This window comes from Gigantopelta aegis, chromosome 2 (genome assembly GCF_016097555.1).
Source record: "Gigantopelta aegis isolate Gae_Host chromosome 2, Gae_host_genome, whole genome shotgun sequence".
Lineage (NCBI taxonomy): Eukaryota > Metazoa > Mollusca > Gastropoda > Neomphalida > Peltospiridae > Gigantopelta > Gigantopelta aegis.
Window position 1 is genome coordinate 45317096 of NC_054700.1, and position 21580 is coordinate 45338675.

At 34.9% G+C, this 21580-nt stretch overlaps 1 protein-coding gene across 1 annotated transcript; it reads left to right on the forward strand.

Moving 5' to 3' along the window:
• Nucleotides 1-700: 700 nt before the first annotated feature.
• LOC121378569 (COP9 signalosome complex subunit 2) lies at nucleotides 701-20205 on the forward strand. Its single transcript, XM_041506809.1, has 12 exons — nucleotides 701-768; nucleotides 4735-4848; nucleotides 6402-6482; nucleotides 7385-7678; nucleotides 8420-8524; nucleotides 9621-9690; nucleotides 12706-12805; nucleotides 14768-14899; nucleotides 15921-16018; nucleotides 16845-16927; nucleotides 18564-18622; nucleotides 19617-20205. Exons 1-12 carry the CDS (start codon nucleotides 721-723, stop codon nucleotides 19759-19761), a joined length of 1329 nt encoding a protein of 442 aa, XP_041362743.1. The 5' UTR covers nucleotides 701-720; the 3' UTR covers nucleotides 19762-20205.
• Nucleotides 20206-21580: the final 1375 nt, after the last annotated feature.

Below are 21580 nucleotides of genomic sequence, written 5' to 3' on the forward strand. Positions count from 1 at the left end.
TTCCCCCCCCCCCCCCCCCCCGATTTTGTTTTTGTCGAACTCAACGATTATAAAGTAAATATTCTTCATGATTTTGGCGCTTTAAGCCAAGCCGATAGTTTACACTACATGTATTGCATATATAAACTGTATATTAATAAATGTTGCCTTTTATCACCCCATCGAAGGTGCGGATCCAATGGAAGGGTGCCAGACAAATCCAGAGTATAGCAATTTAAATGAGTAGGCCTAAACGATGAATGCATTTGTATTTAGTGGGAGACATGCACTTTCGTCGGCTTGATGTTTTGGGGGAGTATTGCTTTCCATTTATGTTGGTATATCTTTATATATTTTAAGTACCCTTTTCAAACGTTGCACACCCCTCCCTGAATACTGTATTTTATGTGCACCTTTTAAAGGTTGGACCTCTTCACTGGAAAAATATTACACCCGCTGCTGCATCAAAGAAACTTGGTAGACGTATAAGTTCCACGGACATGATATACCCCCATCAAAAAGAGAAAAATACCCCACCCCATAAAAAAAACAAAAACAACAACAACAACTCTACACCAACAACAAAAAGTGCATGGTATAATTAGGCGTCGGCATAATGGAGCTTCAGCAGCTGAAGGAAAAGGAAACTAAATGGTGGTATGTAACCTTTAGTCCACTAGACTGACGTTGTAAAATTGGTCCGCTTCTTTGTAATAACTAAATAACAGTCTATATCTCAAAATGTCTGATGACGAATTTATGTGCGATGATGACGAAGAATATGATTTGGTAGGAGAATTGCATATATTTATTCATGTCTACAACTTTCTTCGCCTTTTATGAATAATTGCCTTTGTTAATTTTTGCATCAGCAGACCAGTAGAAGTTACTGAGTTCCCTTTTATGTCTCTTATACCATCCGGCAATGTGAATTCGCATGTGACATAAATCCGTTTCTGAAAGAATTATTTGATTTGTATTAATAGTTAAACATGTTTATCGGAAAAATATCCGCCCGGTCCCCCCCTCCCCTAACTCTAACCCTAACCTTAACCCCAACCCTAACCACAACCCTAACCCTAACCCCTAACCCTAACTAAAAATAATAATGGAGGGGACCGGGCGGATATTATACCTGTTTATCTTTAACATTCCTTTTTTGTTTGTTTACTCTGCACCCCTTCATTTGTTATGTACACTATATGCCTAGATATGGATCAGGCTAAAACAGAACCACAACAATACAATTGTACCAAAACGTAACCATTTTCGTTGGAGAAAATGGAACGAATTTGCTATGTACAACAGCACCATTATCTATTGCGAAAACGGTACCATTGTTTTTCTTTAATATAACAATTGGAAACAGTTCTGAACGTTCCAGCATGTATGCTAATACATGAAGTATCACTAACCCTAACCCTAAACCTAAGCTTGAATGAACTGAATGCTGGAACGATCGGAACTCTTGCCTAACAATTCAAAGATTGTTGCATAGTGTTATCCCAAAAGATTGGGGTGTTACCATTAACAAACTTGAAAATGAACTTATTCCACCTTTTAGAAGGATGCTCATACAACCGTCACTGTGTCCAGTGTATCGTTTTTTTTTAACAAATTAAAGTTCAATTCCTTTTTCAATATTTAATCAAGTATCAACATATTTATTGTTAAAGGAGAGGACAATTAAGGCATTTGGCCTGGTATGCATATTCAACGATATATAATGCACATTATTGCTTAATATCAACACGTATAATCGTATAGTTAATTAATAAAACGGTTAAATGTGACGACTGTTATATATAACGGGCGCAGCCATTTTGTACCATCTCAGTGAGTACGCCCTCTGGCGAGCTGGTGGTTACGTAATACTTAATGCGTCACCTCAGGAATGAGCCTTAGAACTAGAGAAACACAATCTACCTGGTTTTTGCGGGATAATAAATAGTCATACATTGCAATGTTCTGTAATAATACACATCCCAGTAAGCCAACAGTAATTATATCCAGCACTATATATATTATTTTTCAATACAAAATAAAATACCATTGTCAAAGTGGCTACACAACAAGTCGAAACAATTAGCAATGTTTTGCCCATGCATTAACCTACGTACTGAAATGATACACGGATTGTGTGTTCTTAGTTAATTGGTCTATGCTGTTAGTTGCTTCTACCTGTAATTCCTGATTGGCAGGTGTGTATTTGATTGGTAACCAGACGAGCCAATTAATTGACGCTGTCTAGACACAAAAATACATACCGGTATTGTGGAATATTACCTGTCACCCCTAAAATTGTAATGGACATGGTTTATTACTGTAAATAGTTCTGTAAAACTATAGATTAAGTAGACTTTTCCATCTAAAACCACAGAACTGACCAATTACGTAGTCTCAAAGAAAAGAAAATTATCACTTGGGTATCGTGGGTTGTCGTTTTTGCTCCAACGTAGCATATCAATAGGCGTAATAGTGTACATTTTTCCTTTGGATTATTAAACAGAAAAATACTATAACCCCATTTTGTTCCGTTAGTGCAACTTGAAATATATTTAGTTAAATATTTTATTATATTATTTTGTCATTTATGCTGTTTTACAAGTCAGGTTGATCAAAGAGAAGTGCCTTGTTGAAAATTACTGCTTTTGTTTACACTATACATACAGGAGATGGTAAGGAGCTGACGTCACTTCTCCCCAAGCTATCCCACCGGACGTCACAAAAATTAAACAAAATGGCTGCCCCCAGTTAGCAGGAATAATCATCGTTTTTTATTAACTCTAAAAAAGTGTCAGTATGTGTTGGTGGTCCGGGTATGCATTTTTCCAACACATAAGGCTCTTGTTGGAGTTGACTCTACCTTTAAGGGCACAATTAAAAATCTTTTTTAGAATTATTAATAATTATATCATAATTTCAAAATAAATCATTCACCTCCTTTCGTGTATATAAATGCAAAGTAGGTCAGCTGTATTGATATTAAGAATGTTAAAACCAGTCTAAAAACACCTTTCCCACATTTTAAAAATTATAGTAAACAGTATAGTAATTTTTGGGGGTTATTTTTATTTAAACTGTTATTTAAATGCAAACAAAACAAACGTGTTACACCTTAATTGACAGTCATTCCAGTTCACAATTTTCACATTTTTACCAAAATAATAATAATAATAAAAGCAAACTAAGATCCACATGTGTGCAATATCTACCCGAGAAAAAAAAAATCCATGTAGGCATCTTAGCCATGCACAGGGGTGCAGAAAGTAAAATTTCTGACAGATGAGTTAAAAAATGCAACTATCAGTCCGACGGGCGATCCGTCTTTTTCTAACCGACTTTAAATTCATTTATGTATTTATATAGTTTTATTATTATTACGTTTCTTACATTGAATCCATGACCCCACATCAACTATGCCAGAATTCCAAACCATTCAAACAAATGGTTCAGAATGATAACCAATATACAAGTTTGTCAACATTACATGTACTGCATTGCCGGTGTCACGAAATATAATTGCACCCCCCTCAAAATTCCCCCCCCCCCCCCCCAGCGAATCTAGAAATAAAACCACCTCCCCCCCCACACTTGAAATAGAATCGCCCCGATCTACGAAATAAAACCTCCCCTAACCCCTTTCCGGGGGCGATTTTATTTTGAAATAGAATCGTCGGTCGGCGATTTTCTAGGGTGGGTGGGTGGATATATTTCGCAACACCGTTCAAAAGTCAGTAGTTCCTAAAAAGTATTTGTACGTTCATATGCTGCCGGTGTGTTTTGAATATATTCTCAGTGTTAAATACTAGCGGGATTTCACTTCAAATTTGTAAATCTATATGAAAGAAATGTGAAAAAATAGTCTTTATCAGCATATTTCAAAATTTATTGATTTGTCAATCAAAATTTGGGGTTTGATTTCGTTTTTTTTCCACATGATGTTGATCACGTACCAAGTATTTTTGTTATTAACTATGTTAAACAATAATATATTGTTCTATAGGCTGGCAGACTTGTAGAAATTCTGGTGGGTTAGTCAATTTTAGTTGGTTCTGGTCAGGCGGACTAGTGAAATATTTTCCATTTCTGTACCCCTGCATGCATGACGATGAACATGACATGTATGCATCTGCAGTACTATGCTACTCAAGAAAACGATTCTCAAACTGGTCATGTGTGATTGTTCATTTTCATAGTAATATTTTTAACAACACAAAACAAAAGAGTACTAGTTAAAATAATCCTGGGACAATAGTTTAGCCTTTATAGGCTGTAAATTGAGGTCATGGGCAGTTTATAAATAGCGGTGTCACCGATCCACATCTACTGCGCCAAATCACTGGACAATCCGACATGCAACTCGTTTTGGATACAAGGGGGTGTCTACATTTATGGACAATTTTAAAATGTTTATTTACTACAGACATAAAACTATTTGTAGTGTGTCTCAGGTTATTCACTGCTTTATTAGTGAGAGACACATTTTATTAAGTATTTCACAGTGTTCACATAGAAAATGGTCTTTGAATGCTTAGGTGCGCCGATACACTGGACAGCACTGTATATATAGAAAGAGAGGTCACAAAGCTTTGGTCCAATTGGGTTCCATTTTCACTTAGTGCCGTTTTTGCCATAACTCCCAGGATAAGCATGTTTTTTGGCATGACAATGCACAGTTGTTTGATGGAATCAGTAGATGATAGACCATTGTCAAGAGTGAATTTTAACACTAATGTATGCTGTACATTTCAGGAATATTCTGAAGAGAGTAATTCAGAGCCCGATGTTGATTTGGAGAACCAGTACTACAACTCAAAGTCACTGAAGGAAGATGACCCCAAGTCTGCCCTCGAGAGCTTTCAAAAGGTATACTTTTCAGGGATAGCTGTGTGTGAGCAAAACATTTGGTCAAATTATCTATTCAGCTTCAAAAATTGCAGTAGCCCAGTTATTTTGTAACAAAATATTGATGTTATTACTTGAAATTATTTTACCATCTGATTAAAATAAAGTTTGCTTATCAGGGAACATTTTATTTTAAAAATCTTGACTTGCGATATTTCTAGTCAATTGAAAATTGATCAGCATCTTCAGCTGGTGTAACAAAGGCCGTGGTATGTACTATCCTGTCTGTGGAATGGTGCAAATTAAAGATCCCTTGCTGCTAATCGAAAAGAGTAGCCCATGAAGTGGCGACAGTGGGTTTACTTTCTCAATATCTGTGTGGTTCTTAACCGTATGCCTGACGTCATATAACTGTAAATAAAATGTGTTGTGTGCGTTCAATAAAACATTTCCTTCCTACCTTCTCTTTAATGTTTTGAAATTGTGTATTAATATTTGTAACTTTTGTACAGATACTGAACAAGATAATCTCTGCCACTTGTTTTTAAAATTTGCAGTACTTAGATAAATTTGATCAGTGCTATAACTAGTCCTTCTTATAATTTTTTAATTAAGTAATCTGTAAGTAGTGTGCCAAGAAATATTTTGTTTTCAAATTTTTTTTATTAACCTAGGTACAATCGTACTAGTGACAGTTGAAAATTGATTATTAACTACATGTGCATATTAAATCTTTTACAATTGTGCATTGATTTTAAAAACTTGCATAGCAAATCACAACGCATTACTGAAAAAAATGTTTCTGCTTGTATGTACAACGGAAAAAGTCAGGATTGAAGCAGTGAAAAGGGAGTGGGGTGGATGCATGCAATGATGACTCATTATTTGTTTTTACTGGGTTTCATCTGGTACATTCTTATAATTTTGTTCATTAATTTAAAATTAAGCCTTGCAGACAGTAGGGATCTGTCAACGAATGTCCTTGAACTTGAAGACTTGGTATTTACTTACAGCAATTATTATTTTTTGTTGCAGGTGTTGGAACTTGAAGCAAAGGAGAAAGGTGAATGGGGTTTCAAAGCTCTCAAACAGATGATCAAAATCAATTATTATTTTTTGTTGCAGGTGTTGGAACTTGAAGCAAAGGAGAAAGGTGAATGGGGTTTCAAAGCTCTCAAACAGATGATCAAAATCAATTATTATTTTTTGTTGCAGGTGTTGGAACTTGAAGCGAAGGAGAAAGGTGAATGGGGTTTCAAAGCTCTCAAACAGATGATCAAAATCAATTATTATTTTTTGTTGCAGGTGTTGGAACTTGAAGCGAAGGAGAAAGGTGAATGGGGTTTCAAAGCTCTCAAACAGATGATCAAAATCAATTATTATTTTTGTTGCAGGTGTTGGAACTTGAAGCGAAGGAGAAAGGTGAATGGGGTTTCAAAGCTCTCAAACAGATGATCAAAATCAATTATTATTTTTTGTTGCAGGTGTTGGAACTTGAAGCGAAGGAGAAAGGTGAATGGGGTTTCAAAGCTCTCAAACAGATGATCAAAATCAATTATTATTTTTTGTTGCAGGTGTTGGAACTTGAAGCGAAGGAGAAAGGTGAATGGGGTTTCAAAGCTCTCAAACAGATGATCAAAATCAATTTTAAAGTGGTTGGTACTATTATTCTTTTTCTGTTTATAATTTATATACTTGTATATACATATAATTTTGGTTTTTAACTAAGTTACAAGTGCACATATGCATATTTTTCATAAAAGTAATTCAGCTTGAATTGGATGATTCTTTTTATATTCAATTTAAAATTAATTAATTTTTTTAATTTGGCCAGTTTCCATTGCAATAAAGTGAGTGAATGTTTGAATCTGCACAAATCCTGACCATATCTATTCTGGTAGCAGAAATATTTGACAACCATTATTATTAATGTTGACTCCTGAATTTAAAAGCTCAGATATAAAACTGCATCTTTATATATATATATATATTGAACACCAAAAGAAATTGCTAATATAATAATCAGCTGTGTTAAATTTAGTTTTTTTAAGAAGGTGTTAAAGGTATACTGTCATGGATTTAAGGACCTTATTTCTCTAAAAATGGATAATAAATAAAAATTACATTAATTGTTGGGAACCAAATCTAGCTATCGCATCACCTTAACTGAACCATGATGGCATGAAATCCATGTCAACCCTTCTTGGCAATTTTAGTTTTTGAATTATGGACCATTGTCATAATTCAATTATGTTTACAAAATGTCATTAATAAATGGAGTATGGTGGTTATGAAGATGGTTGAATAAAGTACATTTAGGGACAAATCAAATTATTTTTGTTCAGGTAATACTTTGTTAGACCATTAAATAGGTCAGTGGTCTGTAACAATATGCCTTTAACACATACTGAGACAGGTTGATGTATACCATTTTTCATTTCACAGAATTGAACTTTTGTAATCAAATAAACATATTCTTACAAACTCCCACAATGCCATCTGTGTTTTTATTTTAACTTATTGTCTTTGATTTAATGTTTTTAATTTTTTTGTACAGGGAAACTACAATGAGATGATGAAGCGCTACAAACAACTTCTGACTTACATCAAATCTGCCGTGACGCGGAACTATTCGGAAAAATCCATCAACTCCATTCTCGACTACATCTCAACATCGAAACAGATGGAGCTGTTGCAGGATTTCTACGAAACAACACTCGAGGCATTGAAGGAGGCGAAAAATGAACGACTGTGGTTTAAGACGAACACTAAATTAGGAAAACTTTATTTTGATAGGGGAGACTACTCCAAGTTGCAGAAGATCCTAAAGCAGCTTCATCTTTCATGTCAGGTACTCACCAACACATTGTTGGCGTTAGCTGCCTGGGTAGAGTAACAGTTGGCTTTGGTTTTGGGTCTACTGGGCTATTTCTCGTGTCAACCAATGCACCACAACTTGTATATCGAAATGGTTTTTTATTTGAGCATTTAATTGAGGACATAATTTACATGATGATAATCGGTTATCTGAATTGTGTGTGTGTGTTTTTTTCTTTTTGCATTGCCTTTAATAGAGTTAAGCAAATTCTCCTATTCTCAGTGCCTGGATTTGAGTGATTTATGTTTTCCCCCATTGTCTAGGCCATTTAAACAAATGTCTGAGGTGTCAATTAACAAACTTTATTTTTCTTTTAAGTCTGTTAAAGAGCTTTTTAAATTTTCATAATTAAAAAAAAAAGAATAATGGTATAGGTTTCAAGGCTAGCTCTGGGTGAGCAAACCATTTCGCCAAATTATCTATTAAGCTTCAAAAATGGCAGAATTCAAGATCTTAGTTATTTTCTGAAACGTGTCAATTATTACATGAAATTATTTCGCCAAATTAAAATAAAATTCGCCAACTGCTTTCAAAATTCGTAATTGGTGAATTTGGTGAGTGCCAGAGCTAGCCGTGTGTTGTATTCACCTTCTGCTTCAGATTTGAATTTTAGTACGGTCCATTTTATGACTAACACACTGCAGGTGAGGTAAAGACCATACAATATTCCTTTTTTTTTTTTTTTATTATTATTTTTTTTTAAACTTATTTTAGACTGATGAGGGAGAGGATGATTTGAAGAAAGGGACACAGTTATTGGAGATCTATGCACTGGAAATTCAGATGTACACAGCACAGAAGAACAACAAGAAATTAAAGGTATTACAATACTGTTAGTACATGTTAAGTTTAAAAAACTAATATAAAGCTATTATTAATTAAATGTTACATTTTGAACCAAATATTTTATTTTATATCTTCAAGACATTGAAAATATCACACATCGAGCAAAAAAAAGTGGAGAGTTTATTTTTGGAGTTTCAGTAAAAAAAAGTGGAGAGTTTATTTTTGGAGTTTGGGGGGTGGGGGAGGGTAGCGGGTGAAATTGAGCATTTATTTTAGAATGGCCTAAAGACAATATACTATTTAATTGTTACTGTGGAAGCTTGTTTACTGTCCCCTAAGTATGCATGCAAATAAGCAGTCAAATGTTTTAGGCATTCACGTCTTTTAATCAGCCTATTGTTTTAGTAAAAAAGTTAACTTTGTATTCTCCCAAATCTGATATACTACAAATTGATATGTCGTATATTATACTTTTGTATGGAAATCTCCAGGGCTCTATATTACCTCATAATATCCTTTTACAGTGGAAGAAAGAGTCTCTATTTTTACTTGCTCCATCCAAATGTTTCTGCTGAAAAAGTTATTTAAGTGGTTGTTCATTTGGGAGCAAATCATCATCAAACCTCTTAGAGTGTGAGATTCTACAGTGAATGATCACTTTGTCTATGTATTGGGATTTTTAATGGACTTCTCCACTTGGACAAATTGTTTTAAAACACGGTTACTTGTTGTACATCCGGGGGCGGGACATAGCCCAGTGGTGAAGCGCTCGCTTGATGCACGGTCGGTGTGGGATCGATCCCCATCGGTGGACCCATTGAGCTATTTCTCGTTCCAGCCAAGGTATATCAAAGGACATGGTATGTGCTATCCTGTCTGTGGGATAGTGCATATAAAAGATCCCATGCTGCATTAGAAAAGATGTAGCATGTTTCCTCTGATGACTATGGGTTAGAATTACCAAATGTTTGACATCCAGTAACCGATGATTGATTAGTCAATGTGCTCTAGTGGTGTCGTTAAACAAAACAAACTTTTGTTGTACATCTGAGATAACTGTCCTGGAATAGCAGTCATTACCTTGTAAAGTTGTGGAGACCTTACTTTTTTTTTTTTTTTTTTTTTTTAGGCTTTGTATGAGCAGTCACTTCACATCAAGTCGGCTATTCCGCACCCTCTAATCATGGGAGTGATTCGAGGTGAGACATAAACTAGCACATTATTGAAAACACTCTTAACTCTTTCACACCCAGGTTTCTTCACACTGTTGTCCATTCTACCAAAGTTTTGTGGGGATTAACAGAAATGAAAGTGTTAACTTACTTATTGGGCATACATGTTATTTTTAAAGTCGTATGTGCCCGTACTACATTGCATAATTTTTAACATATCTTCAGACATTTGCTAGTGGCATAGCAAGATAAAAAGAAATAGAAAAGAGCCCAGATAGAGAGGTTAAACAACGTATTATGTACAGATACATTTACTATTGATGGGCAATTTTCAAGAAATTTCCATATGTTGTCAAAGAGAATTTTCACGGTTGGCGCAATATTTCGTTCTATTCGCGTGTCGGTTACGCAACTTTAAGTCGACGCACACCACCAGTGGATTACTTAGTGAACTGTTATATTCTAGAATTGGAAATTGCAATCTTGATGATCACCAAAGTTTATAAATATTTTATAAAAATACATATATTTCAAAATTGTTCTAGGCACTTGATGCACAGTACATCAGTAGACAAATTGAAAAATACTATCTTATTGCAAATCATTTTGGTTAAATACTCTTTGAATGTCAGTGTAGTACAGTGTGTTAGGATTAGGTAAAACAGCTTATACAAATATAATTCATCAGGCCCTAATTTAGAACTGAAAAAGTAAGAGAAGTGACTTCTCCTTTCCCAGAAGAAAGGGGAGAAGTTTTTTAAAAATAGGTGAAATGAACATTTATCAGTACATTTTGTAATGTTTCGCCAGTTTCCACATTTAATCAGGAAAATTCAGAATTTTACACTTTGTTCTAATCGTAATATTTCGATATAAAATACTACTAAAATACACAGTGCGACACGTGTTACTTTGAAAAACAATAGCCCGGTTTACGGGTGTATCTGAAGAATGTCAGTATTAGACTACGATATGTATTTAATCTCTTCACAGCAGAAACTGGCATGAGTATTAACATTTGTTGGTTGATTTGAAAATAATTTGGACACGGTAAAACATTATTTCATCAAATCAATCGTACATTACAGTGCACGTGCGTAGGAACCATTTCCTGGTTCACGACTACTCGAGGGTATAGACTGGCACCAAAGTAAACACTATCCGACATACGGTGCCAAGTGAGCTATAACAATAAACAAGTCGAGGTCTTGATGTCTGTTGTGTGATTTTGTTTTTGAAATCGGATTAGGTCCAGAATATTACGGCGACTTCGACTTCTTACTACTGCCAATAATTTGGTGGCTTGATCTCACTTTCGGCAAAAAAAAATGCTCATTTCGCTTGTAAGATTCGGGCCTGATTCATGTAACCGATCAATTATTTACATCTATAGATAAACATCATGTGAACAGACTTGATTAAAAAATATTGTCACAGCCAGTTGCTTCTGATGATTAAGTAATAAATAAACTTTACCTCATCAGTGTTCTCGCTGGGTGAAAATTAAAGGAGGGCGGCCGCTCGGCACCACACCCTTCAAAAAACCCAAACACACATCAATAAACGAAAAGCAAAAAAAAAAAAAAAAAGGGGTGGGGGGAGTAGTTTGGTTACCATATTGTTGTGTGTTGGTAGACTAAGAAAAGACATACTCCTTTATTTGCCTATAAAAAAGTGCAAAGGGGTTTATAAAAAAACCCCTCTTCTTTTAATTGAACCGAAGATGATATCCGTCTGACATTCATGGGCAGTTCCGGTTTTGCTGGATCGATCAAAGTTTTAATATTATTATTTTTAATAAAAATTTCAAGATATATGAAAAACAGTAAAGATGTTTGTAAAGTGATCTCCTAATGTCAGATACATTTTTGTTATTTCCATCTTCATCGAATGAATCGATCGCTGTGATAAAATATCGCCAGCTAATAAAAAGTAGTTTTGTTTTTGTAAAGACGGTGTATATATTATTTGGCACTCAAGATAAATGATTTTAATGATAAACACTACCACTTCCGTTGTTTTTATAAGCGTTCATATCCCCTCAAAATTAAAAGTTTACAATATTTTATAAAGAACTGCTGAATAAACAGAATAACAGAAGTAAAAATCATCAGTTTCAACCAATTATATCTGCAACTGAGGACAAAATATCAAACGATAGTTAGTGGAAACAAAAGACAGAATGACTGTTCTGATCACGTGACAAATTTGGTGCCAAATAAGAGGGGTTTTTTCAATTGGAGATTGCCGAATCTGTAAAAAATTAAATGTTTTCATTGCTTACATAAAATATAACTTTTATTGTGTCTATCAAACATACAAATGAATACAGATATTGGACAAAATAGAGGCTGTTAAAAATACTGTTAAATTACGTTACGGTAACTGTTGTAAATGTTTCGTCAATTGCTTTTTCGTACACAATGCGACTTGTTTCCTTTGATGTCCAGTGTGCAGACTGATCGTTGTTTTTTGTGTGGAAAAAAGTGCATTTGGAAATAGCGGAGATAGGTGTTGGAAAATAAAGAGGGGAGCTCAAAAATAAAGGAGGGCGGGCAACGTGAAAGGAGGGTGGCAAAATGGAATAGCGGGGCGGGGCGCCCCGCTTAAATGGAGCAGCGAGAACACTGCCTCATATATGCAATTTATTTCTTAAGAATTGTTTAATCTCCCTTATCATTTTTGATCATTTTTGATAAATTTCACGTAACACTCAGTTGATAAATTTTATGTAACACCTACATGGGAGTGATTGTGTGTATCTTGAGTGTATAGCCTCACCTGGTGAATGATTATCCAGCCTGGATTCAGGTGATACTGACTAGTAGAAATTTTGAACACCATGCTGTCAAGTGGCCACAAACCATAAAGGAAAATAACTGCATCTTTGCCATTCATTTCATCATGTTCAGTGTTTTTTCATGGACATGTACCAACAAAGAAAATAAATAAATGTTTTTATGTGTGACATGTTTATTGCTTTTGCTCCCAGAATATTAAAATTCCATCCCTTATCTGATTATTAAGTTTTCATATTTGCAGAATGTGGGGGAAAGATGCACTTAAGAGAAGGAGAGTACGAAAAAGCACACACAGATTTCTTCGAAGCTTTTAAGAATTATGATGAGTCTGGCAGCCCAAGGTGAGATATTTTGTGATGGGATGTTTTGTGATGGGATGTTTTGTGATGAGATATTTTCTGATGGGATTTTTTAGAGACAGATCTGTTATCGTTAACAATATATTTTTACATCTTTGTAACATAATCTGGAGTTTTAAAAGGAAGTGTTCACACTGGAATGATATAATACATGGCTTATAGAATTTTTATAAAATCCACTAGCCATGGGATCAGTGATTAAAAACATTTACTAGCCACAATTAAAAATTCACTAGCCCTACTTTACTTTAAGTCAATACAATTTTACTAAATAATAGTAATAATCAGATATGTCACCTAAAGAGGGAGACAGAGCTTGAAAACACTAATATTGGGGGTTTGGGGTGGGGGCAGGCTATTCATATTTACAAATTAGACTTAATTGCAACATTTGACTATTTCTTTTTCACTAGCCGTCGGGCATGGCAATATTAGTTATTTACTAGCCCAACATTGAATATCACTAGCCATGGGAGTGGGGCTACCATAATCTAGAAGCCCTGTATAATATGTGTAATCGGTTTAAAAAAAATTGAAACCTAAAAGTAGATAGACAGGCCCTAATCTGGCAAGCGAAATGAACGTTTTCTCCGCCAAAGGTCAGCTCAAGTTTCCGAGTTATTAGCAGTAGTGAGAAGATGAAGTTGCTGTAATATTTTGGACCAAATCCAATTTAAAAAACAAAAATCACACAACAAACGTCAGTACCGAACATAGCGAAACTTCACCTGTTTTTTATCAAATTTCACCCCTTTCTTCTGGGAAGGGAGAAGTCCCTTCTCCTACTTTTTCAATTCTAGATTAGGGCCTGGATAGATATACACTTTAAACAAAAACAAATCTGTTTTCAGTAGAAGTTACAAGTTGACTGAATATTCACAAATTTAACCTCCAATATGTTTCTGCTTTCACTTGTCTTGATAAAATATTTAATTCCATATTTGTCTTCTTAAAGGTTTTATTTCTTTTCTTGTGGGGCTAATTTGTTAATGTTTTAATGGGTTGATTTAGTCGGTGGTGTTTGCTGAATAGAACAAGTTTGACTGTATGTCAAAAATTCTGATATATTCATCCTTACTATGATAATAAAAAGTGCAATACTGTAAATCATAAAATATTAGCGATCTTAAAATTGAGCAAAAATCCAAATAAATGACATATTAGTGACATGGAACTTTAGCGAGGCCGTCATATCAGAAACTGAAAAAAAGCATAAGCTTAAGGTGTAGGGTCAGCTGAAATAATGTTTTTCACGAATCTTGACGTTAAGCAGCTTAGAGACATCTTAAATTTAGTAAAAAAGTGCAGTAATGCGCATACATGCTAACTAACTATTGTTGTTTACTATCCTTTTGGTTTAATTAATAGCATGTAACCATTGTTAGTCAGTTATTCACAGACAAAACAATCGTACAGAAGTTCTTTTTAACAGTCTTTTGTACATATCTTTAAATTTAGCGTCAGCAAATATTAGCGTCTTGTATGGTCTCACTAAATTTGCTAACATTTTATGCTCGCTGACATTTCCTGATTTACAGTAATTAAAATACTCAAAAACATTAATTTGGGCCCAGGCTAGCTCTGGGTGAGCAAAACAATTCGCCAAATTGTCTATTAAACTTCAAACATTGCAGAAATTGTCAATTATTACATGAAATTAATTCGCCAAAATAAAATTCGCCAACTGCTTTCAAAATTTGCAATTGGCGAATTTGGCAAGTGCCAGAACTAGCCCTGGGGCCAGTAGATATTTGTTTACTTTTCTTTAGGTCCAAATGTCTTTGATTTTACAAAGTTTATGTATGCAGCACTGATCAAAATTTACTCCAAGAATGTTAAACATATTCACATAATATAACAAAGTTAAAACTGACCAAACATTTTATGGAGTGTAATTTCTAAAATATTTTTTCTGGATAATATTTTACTTTGATTTGTTTTTAGGAGAACAACTTGTCTCAAATACCTAGTTCTTGCCAACATGTTGACGAAATCGGGAATCAACCCGTTTGACTCGCAGGAGACCAAACCTTACAAGAATGATCCCGAAATTCTGGCCATGACCAATTTAGTGAGGTACTGGCAAATTGAAGATACATATTTGATCTTTTTGCATGATTTTGTTTTTTACCATTGATAATAGTGACCATAGTTATTGTCTGCTTTTACATCTTTTTACCATTGTACTAATTCTTTCTTAAATTATCACATTTGTGTTTCTCTTTGTAATTTAGCTTTGTAATGGTGAAAATATATTGTTTGTAAATAACGGAAATAACATGAAAAGTCAACCTAGATCTAAAGGCAAAGTTTTCACCATCGACCTCTGTATCACCCCTTCTAAAATTAAATAACAAAACTGAAATTTGCAAAGCAATTTTATATTGTATGAATAACCTAATTCTAGATTAATAATGAATTTAAATCTCAAATTTAAAAAAAACTTTTGAAAAATCAGTTTTGTGTGTTTTTTTTAAAATTTAATTTAAAAACTTATTGTTAGAATAAAAAGAAGAGAGAATGATAACAATTTTGTATTTAATTAATTTCACATGCTTTATCAACTTTTCTCTATTAATTTGTCAGTACATCTTACGTGTTTCTGTTTCTGAAAATACACAGAAACTATAGTAAACATAGACTTATTAGAGATTGTATTATTTTAAAAAAACCCACTGCCCCCTTTCCTATCTCTCTTTGAATTCTATCTCATTTCTTCCTGATCTGGCAACTCCTCCTATCTTGCACCTCCACCTCCCAATCCTTGTCTCTCCAACCACGGCAGGTGGTTGCCTTTTGTGGGTATCCGTGCCACACACCTGTCATTCCCCATCAGCTTTTATCTGTAGGCCTAGTCTAACTACTTAGGGGAGTGTTCAGTAGTTACTTCTGGCATTGTTAAGAGTCACTTGTAACCATCTACTATGCTCCCCTACTACTGGTGGTCATTAGTTAGTGCCGTGGGTCAAACCAGCTTTATTAGTGACAGAGGGCGAGGATGCCAGGTGGTTGCAGGGAATTATACAGAACCTACACCCGTGGAGGAAGTTGAAGATTTAATTTTTCACTCTTTAATGTTTTATGGTTCTGTTTGCAGTGCCTACCAAAATAATGATATCAATGAATTTGAGAAGATCCTCAAAACAAACAGGAGAAATATAATGGAAGACCCATTCATCCGGGAACACATTGAAGGTATAAGTCATCTAAACATATCTATTGTTTTGATAAACTCTCCATACGTGGAATAGCAGATTTAAAAAACCAAAATTTTTACAAAGTTCTGTCAAAAAAAAAGCACCAATTTTAACATATATATATGAGATACTAAGTTTTCAGTAATGTAGTATTCCAAGTAGGGCCTCCACGAGTCCAAACTATAGGACTCGAGTACTTGAGAGTCAAACTCGACCTGGACTCGAGTACCCGACACTTACACTAGATGATGATGAGATAAACGAATAAAGTGAAATAGCATTATGCATCTTAATTCCAGCACTGAGCATGGATTTAAAAACCGGTTGATATGTTCAGTGTTGTGACAGGTGGCCAGTTTAAAAAGAGAAACTAGCGCATTATCATATAATTATTGTGTAACTTATATCGTTGATTATCAACTGCTAAAATTATTGTCCTACATTGTCCATTATATTATAGTTGATAACTGTATTCCACCTTGTACGGGTACTCAAGTCCTGTGAACGGACTCAAATCTTGCTAGACTACCCATGCCCGAGTACTCGTGGAGACCCTAATTCCAAATATTATGCCAGAAAAGATGAGGAAATGGGAGTAGATTGATGGCAGGAAGTATAATTACAATGATTTGTTGTTGAGACTAAATAAGTATTATTTACTGTATTTCTGCCCAAACTGAATCTTTTTATCATCCATGATTATATTATGGAAAAACCTAAAGTGTAAAAAATGTTTTATTTCAGATTTGCAACATATTATTTAAATTATAACTGACTGACTTAACATTTCCATTTTAATCTTTATGTCCTTTCTTTTTTTCCAGATCTCCTTAGAAACATTCGAACACAAGTGTTGATAAAACTGATTAAACCTTATACGAGGATTCACATACCATTCATTTCAAAAGTAAGATTTTTGAAAAACAGGATTTTTCTTTAGTTTTGAATTCGTTGAACAAATTTGAAAGATGTATGTAGTTCAGTGTAGATTTCTCGCCTGATTGGGCTATTTCTCGTTCCAGCCAGTGCACCACGACTGGTGTATCAAAGGCCATGGTATGTGCTATCCTGTCTGTGGGATGGTGCATATAAAAGATCCCTTGCTACTAATGGAAAAATGTAGCAGGTTTCCTTTTTATGACTGTGTCAAAATGACCATATGTTTGACATCCAATAGACGATGATCAACAAATCAATGTGCTGTAGTGGTGTCATTACACAAAACTAACAAATTTCTTGCCTGACGTATCGTTGGTTGTAGTATTGATACATGGTTCGAACGTAAGAATTTATTACCTTTAATGTTTTTAAAACAAGTAAACATAAGTTAAAATGTCAAATTATACCCTCATCTGACTGAAATAATGATTCCCTCATCTGACTGAAATAATGATCTAGTGGCAACAAACTGCTTTAGACAGGTTCCTTTCCATTAGATACTGATGGAAAGAGAAAAGGGAACACATAAGGAAGGAAATGTTCTATTTAGAGACACACTCGACACATTTTATTTACGGTTATATGGCGTCGGACATATGATTATGGACCACACAGATATTGAGGGAGGAAACCTGCTATCGCCACTTCATGGGCTACTCTCTTCGATTAGCAGCAAGGGATCTTTTATGTGCACCATCCCAGGGAACACGTGTAGCAACAGCAAATATTGATTGCAACCACAGTATCAGGAAGTTAAAGGGACAGACCCTAGTTTTTAAACACTACAGCATATTTTTCACTATTAGAGCCGTTTATGATCAAAGAAATCAGACATCACTTACATTTTATTCTTTAGATTATCCATTTCCAAAAAAAAGAGCATTTTTCATATTTTTAAAAACGCACATGCTTCTGAGAAATAGCGGTTTATTGATTTGAATTATATACTATTTTTAAGGATATTTCTCATTTTAACGTCATAGAGTCTTCTTTCACTCTGTTGTAAAATTATCCAAATGAGTTACAGGTTTGTAAATTAACTAAACTTAGTGTCCATTTGTTTATGGGTTAAAAATAGTGTTTGTGCCTTTAACCATATTACTAGCAGTCAATCTCACATTACTGACATTCAGTCCAACATACATCTGTGTAGTTTATACGGGACTAACTAATCTAGCAGTGATTTAAGTTTGGTCTCATATATCATGTTGTCCTTTATTTCTTTCCATCAGTATAAAATTACAACCCCCCCCCAAAACCCCTTCCCCCCCCCAAAAAAAAAAAAAAAAATTCATTAACAAACCTCTCCCCCAAAAAAACAACCCTACAACAGCAACGGTATTTTAATTCACCAAACCTGTTCTTGCAAGAAAGATTCGTCTTTTCATCAGTATAAAATTACAACCCCCCGAAACCCCCCCCAAAACAAAAAACAACAAAAAACTCATTAACAAACCTTCCCCCAAAAACCCCACAACAGCAAAGGTAATTTAATTTACCAAACATATTCTTGGAAGAAAGATTCAAACAAGTCAGTATGTCACTGTGTGAAAATACAAAGACAGACCACATAATAATCTATATTAATTCTTTTACTTTTTCAGGAATTAAACATCGACCCGACCGAAGTGGAGAACCTGCTAGTTTCATGTATTTTAGACAGGTAAATTATCAGTTCTTGTTTTAGGTTAATCACACTGGTCACGTGCCATGGTATGTGCTGTCCTGTCCTGTCCTTTGCTGGTATAATCAGTAATAGTAGCCTGTGAGTTGACAGAAAGAAAGGAGAATGATGTTTAATGACATTTGGCATGTTTTAAAATCAGACTGTTTAGTGTTTAACTTAGGATCATTTCGTTACAAGCTGACCTCAGGGTTGTCCGGGTGTTGCTGTGATTGTATATTCTAACTGTAGATAAAATATTTACTTTGCTTTCCTCAGCCTGTCCAGAGTCAAGTCCATAGCAAGGGGTAGGGACTCGGTCAATAGATTTCCTGTGCACCACGACATAATATCAAAGGCCGTGGTAGCCGATGATTAATAAATCAGTGTGCTCTAGTGGTGTTGTTAAACAAACAACTTTTTTAACATTCAGTAGATTGCTTGTCTGAGGTGCATTGGTAGAAGGATAGTCTAATCCCCTCATGGGATCCATTGGGTTTTTCCTGTCTCATCCAGTGCCCCATGCCGGTATATCAAAAGCTGTGGTATGTGATGTCCTGTCTGTGAGGAAAATGCATGTAAGATATCTTGCTGCTAATGGTTAAATGTAGAGGTGGGATCGATCCCCGTCGGTGGGCCCATTGGGCTATTTTCTCGTTTTAGCCAGTGCAGCACGACTGGTATATTAAAGGCTGTGGTATGTACTACCCTGTCTGTGGGATGGTGCATATAAAAGATCCCTTGCTGCTAATCGAAAAAGAGTAGTCCATGAAGTGGCGACAGCGGGTTTCCTCTCTTAATATCTGTGCGGTCCTTAACCATATATCCGACGTCATATAACCGTAAATAAAAATGTGTAGAGTGCATTGTTAAATAAAACATTTACTTCCTTCCTTCCAGTAACTGATGATTAATAAACAAATGTGCTCCAATAGTGTCTTTAAGAAAACAACAACAAATGTTAACTGTTAACATTTAATATTATTTATTCCAGCACGATAAATGGTCGTATTGATCAAGTGAACCAGATCCTAGAGCTGGCAAGGGAGACAACTGGCCTGGCTCGTTACAACGCTCTCGACAAATGGACAACCCAGTTACATAATCTGCATCAAGCAGTGGTCAACAAGATCGCTTAGCCACTGTGTTCATTTCTGCCCCCTGACAATGTGAAATCATGGAAGACAAGTTAACATTCATTGTAGAAAACAGGAAACTTGAAATCTTAGTTTATTCAAACCGTATCATTGTTATTCCAGAGACACAAGGATACACAACTCGGTGGTAGAGCGTTTGTCTGAAGTCCGATGGATCATGGGATCGATTACCCATGGTGCACCTGTTGTTTTTTTTTTTTTAATTATGAGATTAATAATGAAATAGGGATTCTGGTTTGAGTGTCCATATGATAGGTTTTTGGATTAAAAGGTGGCTGGATTAATGAGGTTTCATTGTTGAAGGGACATACCCTAGTTTTTAAACACTAAGGTATATGTTTTACTATTATAGCCTTTTTTGATAACTGAAATCATATTCTACTTAGATTTTATTGTTTAGATGATCAATTCCCATACATTCGAAGTGTCTTTAGTCATCCTGTTTTTTTTAATATCATAAAATGCATTTCTCATGTTTTTAAAAATGCACCTGCGTCTGAGAAGTAACAGATATGGAGTCGGAGGGTATTTCACCATTTCAAAGTCACAGACTCAATTGTAATTTGTTTTAGGTTTGTAGATTAACTAAACTTAGTGTTAATTTTCACGGGTTGAAACTAGGGTATGTCCCTTTAAGAGGAATAGAATTCAGAGCTGTTTGTTTTTTTTAATCAAAGAATCCTTTGTTTTTTTTGCTTAAACAGCTGAACTCTGTTGTTGATGTGGATGGTTTGTTTGTTCATAAACGTTACCTATTGTTGACCTGCCAGAGGCGGATCTAGGGTAGGGGGGCCCGGGTCCCCCCTAAATTTTGCGATAGTTATAATTTTATTATATATTAATTTTCATTTTTTTACAATCCCCCTCCAAACCACCCCCATAGTCCCCTTGGCATTCCACCTCATGTCACTGGGACCCCCCCATAATGGATTTTCTGGATCTGCCACTGCCTGCACTGAACAGACCGTGATTATAATAGTATTACAGATATGTGGTCCTCTTAAAACATTGCATGATATTTCTGTCCCAAACTAGTTTCTTGTTTGACAAAGTAGGTTTCTCACATCTTGTCATTTGGAATATATTTGAGAGTGTAGAATCACCAACAAAAATGGCAGTCACTCAATGACCCAATTTTGAAACAAGTAAATTATTGTTATCATCTGGACCAATGCTTATAAATCTTTCACAGAGTCTGGACTCATATCTTCATTAGTCTGAGTCTGAGACTACCTAAAAAACACACTCGAGATCTACAGAAATTAATAAACTAAACAAAGTTCCAATTGGAGATACAGTGCAGTGATTTTAGACGATTGTATATCTGTAATAAGATAAAGTTATAACTGTTGTGTGAGACCTGTCCGACTGTGGTGTTACATCAAGCATGATGGACATGGAATGATTTTTTTTTTTTAAATTGTGAAAAGATGCTTGTAAGTTATATGTCGGTGATGTCATATAATAAATATATATATTGAAATATGCTGGTGTTTGGTTGCGGTTGGGGGTAACTTTAACATGCTCATATACCACGAAAGCATGTCTGTCCCGGGTCCCGTTTCTGGATAGCCAGTGTTTGGAAGTTTTTAAGATATGAAAGTTGATCTATAGTCAGTCCCACAGGGATCGCCTTTTTTCATACCATGGAATTTACTACAAGTTATTTATGTCTGAATCGATTGATTTCTAAATTGCACACAAAAATAGTATTTTTTTCTTATTTCCAAAACACTTTTACGTTTTTTCTTATGTCAAACCAAACTGAAGTTATTTACAAAAAACATTTTGATAGAATGAT